Source organism: Gastrolobium bilobum, unplaced genomic scaffold (assembly GCF_033153095.1).
Source record: "Gastrolobium bilobum isolate Gb01-03AN ecotype WA unplaced genomic scaffold, APGP_CSIRO_Gbil_v1 utg3870, whole genome shotgun sequence".
Lineage (NCBI taxonomy): Eukaryota > Viridiplantae > Streptophyta > Magnoliopsida > Fabales > Fabaceae > Gastrolobium > Gastrolobium bilobum.
In genome coordinates, this window is record NW_026895180.1 from 1388201 (window position 1) to 1397281 (window position 9081).

Here is a 9081-nt window from a genome sequence, read left to right on the forward strand (position 1 = left end):
ATAAACAATTTAATACTTTGAGGACCTTTCCACTTCCACACTTTTTGCCAATCAATCAAACTCGGTTGATCTAAATAGCTAAAATCTTCTGTCAAATTATCATAAATAGCTCTTGTAGTCACTTTCTGAGATCCCTGAAAACACCATCTCTTCTTATCTAATCCATCTTGAGGATGAGGCGGGAGTAAACTTTGGATTTGTTGCACCACCACAGAAGGAAGCAAACAATTCAGGCCCCGCACATCCCAATAACCATCATCATTGACATAATCTACAACTATTTTATCAATGTCCTCCACTGGGATTGGGGAAATAATTTTATCAATTAATTTACAATCCCCAGCCAACCAAGAATCCTGCCAGAATTTAATCAGCTTCCCATTTCCAATTTCCCAAATGCTCTGATGATCAAGAGAATGCCATAACCTACACAAATTAGCCCAAAGACGATAATCTCCTTTTTTTATGAATAAAAGACTCATTATGTCTATTAGGGCCACAGTATTTTCCTCTAATGACTTGAACCCATAAAGCCTCACCATCAAAAGATATCTTCGATGCCAACTTTGCAAGAAAGGCATCATTCATCTGTGAAAGATTCTTTATACCCAAACCACCACATTTCTTGGGCCTCATAATAGCATCCCAACCAACTAAGTGCAATCTACGCTGACCAGGCTTATCACCCCAAATAAAATCTCGTTGAATCTTCTCAATCTGGTTACAAATGGCTATCGGCAATTTATTGTTCTGCATATGGAAAACTGGAATAGAAGAAATTACCGACTGAGAGAGTGTAACACGACCTGCTTAAGAGAGCCATATACCATTCCACCCATTAAGTCTCGCCAAAACCCTCTCTACCACACTAGCATAATCATGCTTAGTAACTCTCCGATGATGCATCCAAGAGCCAAGATACCGACCAACACTTCGTACCCGTTTAGGCTCAACTTGTTGTGAAGCCTTTCCTTAGCCTTTAAGTTATAAATGTGTTCTTACCTGTATTTAATAAAAATTAAAGTATTGGCCTAAGACTATTACCTTGTTTAAGTCTATTAGACATTTAATAATTAAAAATAAAATAAAATAATATTACTTTGTTATTCAAAATTATTAAAATAATATTTTATTTATTTATTTTAAAATAATAATATAATATAGGTCAATTTGTAGGCTTATATGCCCGACATGTAAAAAAAAATTATGATCTGCTTTCTAAATAATTTTTTGTGAAGTCTAAACATATTCTATTTGACTATAGATACTAGGTCGTGTCTAGTCTGATATAGGCCAAGTCATAAACCTCTGTTAGGTCGGTTGACCCATTTACACCCCTACTTAAGACATTCATTAACATTTGCCATAAAAGTAATGCTTCCGTGGACATGTCACTATTTGTCAAAAAAATTTGTGATATATGGCATTATTTTCTCAATAAACAGAAAGAAAAAAAATTAAAATTATGTTCTCAATTTGATATGAAATCATATAATAATTTTCAATTGTTTGGATACAAATCAACAACAGTGATAAGAGAATACATTCAGATAAATAATGAGAAAAAATTTATTATTAATTTATATCTGGATGATTAAAATTCTTTTAAATGATCTCATATTGTATAAAAGGATCCATTAAAAATATATATATATACTCCATCCTTTTTGTCTTGAATTATTTCTTCATGTAAAATGAAATAGATATAAGGCCGGGCTGTTGCTAAATGCTATTGTACTATTCACCGAGTCAATGTCTTTATTATCCCCCAATGAATCAAACACATAAATTGTAGAGAGAAATAGTAGTAAGCGCTTCAGAATTCAAAATCATAATCATGATGTTTCAAATCAGAATGTTTAAGAAATAAACTGAAAAATCTTAAGAGAGTAAAATAATCAAAATCACACACTGTAACCAATTTTCGTCTCTTTCACTGCTTGATATCAATTTGAAATTCGGTGCCACTAAACAGTTCTTTTTTGTCTTTAAATACCACTAAAAAGTTCTCAGTGTGAAAGCCCCATCAAATGTTTTTACTTATTAATTCCTTTCATGCCTTAATTTTTAACATATTTGCTTCTTCCTGGTTACTAGCCCAGGGCAACCAAGTCATCCATGTGAGCCGCACACTTTATCATATATAAGCATCAAAACCAAGCAAGAGTCATAACAATATATAACACGGGACGAAAACTAAGACAAGTAACACTTGAAATTCCATTGAAAGTAAAAAAAAATAAAAAAAATAGAAAATCACTTTCTCCTATACCAATCCCCCCACAATAAGAAAAATATCCAAAAAAAAGAAAAAGAAAAAAAAAACATTTCAATCATATAAACATATTAGCTTTCCGGAGTTGGCTTTTGTGCCAAAGGAATATCACCACCACCACCAACCACATTGTCACCAGCACCACCTCGACCTACAACACTATCAAGCAATTTCCTTTTTGGCTTGGCCTCTTGCAGCATCAACACAACATCTCTCATGGAAGGCCTATCTGCTGGGTTCCTGCTTGTACAAAGCAATGAAATTCTAAGCATTTGTATCATCTCCTCCTTCACTGAGTTGCACCCTGCCCCTGCATTCTTGTCCAATATACCATCAATGCCATCTTTACTCTTGATCTTTGACCTAACCCAGTCCACAATGCTATTCCCATCGCCAAATTCTGCATCCACCGAACGTTTTCCGCTTAATATCTCCATTAACACAACCCCATAGCTGTAAATATCACTCTTCTCATCAACTTGAAGTGTATAAGCATATTCTGCACACACACACACACACAAAAAAAACAAGACCCATAATAATCAGTTAAGTACAATATATTAATACGGTAATAAGAGACAAGAAAAACTAGCATTAAAATTATACCAACCCTTTTACTTTAATGAGATTAATTACTAAGACTAAAGTCAACATCCTAATGATTCAAAGGAATTATGAGAATTGACATTATTCTTAGTGGGCCCCGTTAAATATTTGAAGATCATTGAGAAAAGCAGCTCGTGAAAGTGAAAATAAAGGAAAAGCCTCTTCATGCGCAATAGTGCACGCTACCCATGCACCGAAATTGGTCAGGAAAAAAAAAAAAAAAAAGTCTCAAGCGCCTCCCTCTTAGATACACATACACTCCCAAGTCCCAATCACATTGCCTTCAAAGTTGTGCGTTCAGCGTTCACATTGCACTCATCATAACTCACTATTTCATAAGTATGTAACTTATGAAATACTATATGTACTTTTTTTTTTTTTTTAATCCCAAAGATAATGCACATAATGAAGATGATATTATTGAATAAAATAAAAAAATTATGAAAAAGAATAAGCTCACCTGGAGCAATGTAGCCGTAGGATCCAGCAATGACAGACATGGATTCATCTGTCTGAATCAACTTGGCGACCCCAAAATCAGCCACTCTGGCCTCCATCTCACCGTCCAATAATATGTTACTGGGTTTGAGATCACGATGCACGATGACAGGATCACAGTCGTGGTGAAGATAGCAAATCCCCTGAGCCACACCCAATGCAATCTTATACCTAGTGAACCAATCAGCAATGAGATTATCCCCTTTATTCTTGCCATGCAACAAATCATCCAAGTTCCCGTTAGGCATGTACTCATAAAGCAGCATGGTGCTCTCCCTGTTGCTGCAACACCCTAACAACCTCACAATATTCCTATGCCTCACGTTTCCCAACACATCCACCTCAGCCAAAACCCCTCTCCTCCGTCTGATGTTCTCCTTGTGCTTCCCCCAGAGCTTTTTAATCGCTATGATCTCGCCACCTGGCATCTCCGCCCTGTAAACAGTCCCAGTGGACCCCATCCCTAATATCTTATCAGACATCGACAAGCACTCGAGCACATCCTCCGCCGTGAAATTCAACCGCTGAAAAGCCGTTAATTTCCACGGTCCGATCTCGTTCCCGTCGTTGCCAAATCCACGGTTATAATTCGCGTGGAAGCATCGGGTCCCGGCGACGAGCACGAACAGACCGATCCCGAACGCCGCCGCCACGATCCAAACAATTGCACCGGCGGTTCGCTTCGGTTGCTGGCGGCGAACCTCGACCTCGTTCTCCCCGGCGGAGAGTGCGTCGGCGGCGCAGGGCTTGGCGAGAATTCCGCCGCAGAGGCCCTGGTTGCCGGAGTAGGAAGAAGGATGAAGGTTGGAGAAGATACCGTAGGAAGGGATGGGTCCGGTGAGGGAATTGAAGCTGACGTTGAAGTTCTCAAGTGTTGTGCAGTTGTTGAAATTAGAAGGAATGGTTCCGGTGAGGGAATTGTGAGAGAGGTCGACGTCGGTTATGGAGGGAAGAGCTGAGATTTCCCAAGGGATGATTCCGGTGAGGGAGTTTCTACTGAGATTGAGAAGAATGAGTTTCTGGCAGTGACCAATGTCCCAAGGGATGGTACCGTTGATGGAGTTTCCCTGCAATTCGATCTTGTATATGGTTTGGCAACCAATGAAATCGGGGATCTGACCTGTGATGTTTGAAGAAAATGCTGAGAAAATCTGAAGGTTGGTGGCGTTCCATATGTTAGTTGGTAAGGGTTCTCCGAAGGAGTTTCCGGAGATGTTAAGGTATTGTAGGTTGCCCAAGTCTTGAGGAATTTGACCGTTGAAATTGTTGTTGCTCATGTCAAGGAATGTTAGGTTTGGGAGGAGCGTGAGCTCTTTTGGAATGGAACCGTTGAGGTGGTTGTTTTGGATTCGAACCCTTGCGAGTGAGGTGCAGTAGGATAATGATGGTGGGAGAGGATTGTTGAAATTGTTGTAGAAGAGTATGAGCTTGACCAGTTTGTTGCCATTGCAAACATTTGGTGGGATTGGACCTTGGAGTGAGTTGGTGGAAACATCTAGTCTTTGGAGTAACCCGTTGGAGCCAAGTTGTTGTGGGAGGGTTCCAGTGAATGAATTGTTGAACAGAAGAAGAGTGTCCAAGTTTGGAAGGTCTCCAATTCCTTGTGGTATTTCACCTGTTAGCTTGTTGTCCATTAGGCTCAATATGGTTAGTTCCTCTAGCATTGAAACTTCTCTTGGAATTGGCCCTGTCAGTTCGTTATCTGACAAGTCAAGAGCTTTCAGGGATTTCAATTTGCCTAGGCTTGATGGGATTTCGCCGCTTAAACGGTTCTTGAAGAGCAACAAGGTCTCCAGCGAGGTTAAGTTTCCCAGTTCTGGGATCACTTGCCCTGAAATGTTGGCAAAGGAGATATCCAAGTATTTGAGATTAGATAGCAATGCCAATTCCACTGGTAATGTTCCCGAGAATGGGTTGTACCCGATTTCCAAGTGTTGTAGTTGTGGTAACGAGCCTAGCTGAGGTGGTAGTGAACCTTCCAAGGCATTACCGGCTAAATCTAGGAACTTGAGTCTCGGGAAACTGCCATAACCTGGTGGGATACTGTCTCGGAAGTAGCTTCCACCGAGGTTGAGTTGCTCAAGAAAGCGAAGCCTGCTTAACTCTTGAGGGAGAGGGCCAGTGAAGCTGTTGCTGTAAGCATTGAAGACCCTTAAAAACTTGAGCTTTGATATTCCGGGTGGGAATGTTGAATTGAAGGAGTTGTGGCTGATATCTAGAGTCCTCAGCTCTGTGAGTTCAAAAATTGCTGTTTGGAAGGTTCCACTGAAGTCATTTCCACTGAGGTTCAAGTGGTTTAAGCTGGATAGGTAGCGGATTTGACGTGAGACTGTGCCTGAAAGGTTGAGGCGAGAGAGGTCAAGGTTGGTGATTTGTGCTGTTTTTGGGTGGCATGTGATGGCTCTCCAGGTACACCATACTGGGTCTTGGTAACTAGGCTTGGAGAAGGTGGAGGAGGGGTCCCAGTCATGGAGGTTCTTGAGAGGGTCTATGAGTGAGGATTTTATTGAAAGCAAGGTGATGAGTTGGAGGGGCAGAGCTGTAGCAGAGAAAACTAAGTTTGTCTGGCAAAAGAAGGAGAATGTGAGAAAGAGAAGAAAAGGTTTCATTGTTTTGGGATGGTGCGGGTTGTGGATGAGAAGAGGGTGGTGTTTGGAGAGGTAAATTTAAGGGAAGGAGGGTTTTGATGAGGAAGGCAATCACTTTTTTGGAGTGCAGGGTGCAGAGGGAGTTTCATGATGATAAATTTGCTTCAGTGGGTTTTGTTGGTGGTGGACATGAGAGAGAGAGAGAGAGAGAGAGAGAGAGAGAGTAACCGCTACTTCTTCACTTCATCGTCTATATCTCTCCATCCATCGTCTACACACACCCCTCTCTACGGTCCCTTTATTTGAAGCTCCTACATCATCTCACTTTCTCTATCTAATTTTCTTTCTCTTACCTCAGTATTCTACCTTTGTCCGATATCCATTCATACTTTTAATTTCCCCTTTTCTTTTTTGCTCCCACTTTTCATCATTCCCTTGCTTCCTTTATCTTTGGCTAACAAATTTATAAATATGTGTAATAGTGACAATGTCTCTCGCAGGATCCAAGAAAGCCATCTGAATTTCCCACCATATTCCCCCAAACCATTATTTAAATAAACCACCCATTTTCTTTTCCTTTAATTTTTCTCTAGTTTCTCTTCTTTATGCATATATATATATATGGAGGCTTTATTTTTGTGCTTTATTTTTTTCCCCTTCCTTCTTTTCCTTTCTGGTGGTATTTTAGGGTTTTGGCTCTATGTTTCATTCCTTGGCTCCAGCATGTAGATTCAGGTGCCAACCTTGTTCCAAAACAGAAGTATGGACCACAAATATTCTAAATTTGTTAGTATCAGTATGTCTGCATAATCCCAATCAAGGAATGCAGTGTCCACATATCCAAATCTATGTAAACCATCCATCCATACATTTATAATGACAATATTTTCGGACCAAATTCGTGTGATCATTAAACCCTTATTTGGACGTATTAGATATATATACAGAGAACAATCTTGCGTAACTTTTTCTCTTTAAACAAATGAAAATCTCAAACCAGCCAAACAATGACAAGCAACAAAATGATCCTATTGCCCAATCTCTTTTTTGTCCTTATAATTGGTTCCAACAAACTTGCACAAATGTGCAAGCGACGCATTTCCCACGGGAAAATACATCAAATAGATTCTAGAATATTTTGCTTTCATACATATGCAGTCATATTTTATCCCCGGAATGCAATCTAGGTATTGGTAATGGTACATATTAAAGTGATGTGCACTTATTTTATACGGTATAGCAATGCCACTTTGTGAATGAAGAAGAAAGAATAGCACCCCTTTTTCCCCATAATTTATGCACCGATCATGGAATGATGACATGACTTAATTTTGTTCGATATTTTAATGAGAAAAGCGGTGAAATTATATATACCTCGAAAATGTTTGAAATATATATAACAGAAAGAAAATTGCTAAGAGAAGAAAATGCAATTGCTCTAAAAGAAAATAAAAGAATTAAAAATGATTGGTTATTAGCAATTCGCGACAGATTTTGTACAAATTTTTTTGGTAAGAAATGTCATTGCTCTAAAAGAAAATAAAAGAAGAAAGAGAAAAGAAAATGCAAGGATATACTCCCATCTGAATTTGCGCGGGTATTTGAAATTCAAGAAAATGGTTTTGTTAATTTCAAAGCATTGGTGAAAAGAATATTATACAATGATGGGTGCTTAACCAACACTATATTAAACACCGAATATGCTTAAATTTTGTCACTTTTTCAGCACAGTTTGACTTCGCTAAAGCAATACTATGATGGGCAATTACTACTTTGTATCATTAATGTTATTAAAGTATATATTAAGATAAGAATAAAGCTTCAAACACAATCATCCTCATCCCAATTTTTTACAGACTTGTGCATACTGCCATCCAACATCTTTTTCTTCCCCTAAAATGCATGTCTCATTATCTTTATCGTCATTGTCACTGCTAGTATTATACTATTGTATACGTTATTTGTCAAAGATTATACTATGAGGCGATATATGCACTTACACATTTTATTTCTTTTAGTTAATAGTATTTTTGACATTTTTTTTAAAAGAAAAATACTTTACACTCAAACAGGCATTAAGACTGAGATGTACGGAGATAACAACCAGAATGGCTAGGCCTAGGCGACATGCGCATTAATCTGGTATGTGTTGCAGAAGCGACAAGGAAATGCTGATTATAAGAGTAAGAAAGCCATAAAGGCTAATTGTTCCGTACTAATTAATTGTATGCCTATGAGAATGAGACTATCACCAGAGTGTTGCGATCAGAACATGAATGCTTTCAGCAAAAGAATTGTACAAAACTAGTAATGCATAATTTATCGATTATATGGTACAATCATGTTTACTTGACACTTACATTTTTCCAATCTGAATTATATATAATAATAAACCATGTTTGAGATTGCGCAAGACTTTTATTTATTATACAACTCATGAAGATAGCATGTATTACGATATAGAGAAACTGAATATTTTAAATGAACAGAGAAAATAAAAATATACAAAGATATTAATAAAATTGTAACATATATAAAAGCTCCAAAGGCCACAGTCCACGCACATTCTTAAGAGAAAAATGTGTCACACCTTACATTCTTTCACTTCTTACGAAGAGGTGAGACTCATATTTTATCTTTTTCTTAATTAAAATGACACAATCTTGTGTTCTTTAAAATGATACACATTTTTATCTAAAGAAGAAATTTTCACCTATATCCAAATTGAATAAACGAGGATGGCCACTTTATATACCCGATTTTATATCTTCAATAGGTACACACGTTCTGTTGGCAATCTGCTAATAATTATTGAGTCATAAAATGATAGAAAGCACTACTTTGGATTAAACGCCATGCTTATTACATCTCAGACTCGGATTTTTCTTTCATTTAGCACCGGGTTCAACTCGTAGAGTGAAAGGGACACTTCAATGTTTCAAGAAGCCTACATGAAAGAGCTTTCGTCATTTACTGCTCTTAGCCTGAGCAGAGAACGTGTATATGTGTGTCTTTTCCTAAGTGATGAATAATGAAAACGATAATGGAGAATAAAATTAAAAATTAGAATAGGGACAAATTGGAAGAAAAAACAGAAAGGGACGTTTCACGTCA

At 37.9% G+C, this 9081-nt stretch overlaps 1 protein-coding gene across 2 annotated transcripts; it reads right to left on the reverse strand.

The window, feature by feature from the left end:
* Positions 1–2246: 2246 nt before the first annotated feature.
* Positions 2247–6208, reverse strand: LOC133298281 (leucine-rich repeat receptor-like protein kinase TDR). 2 transcript variants are annotated; one of them, XM_061497556.1, is made up of 3 exons: positions 3769–6208; positions 3342–3489; positions 2247–2774 (listed from the first exon to the last, which is right to left on the reverse strand). In XM_061497556.1, exons 1-3 carry the CDS (start codon positions 5986–5988, stop codon positions 2347–2349), a joined length of 2796 nt encoding a protein of 931 aa, XP_061353540.1. In that variant the 5' UTR covers positions 5989–6208; the 3' UTR covers positions 2247–2346. The 2 variants fall into 2 exon arrangements, with proteins under 2 accessions (XP_061353540.1, XP_061353536.1); XM_061497552.1 differs by having other exon boundaries at positions 3342–6208.
* Between the last annotated feature and the right edge of the window lie 2873 nt (positions 6209–9081).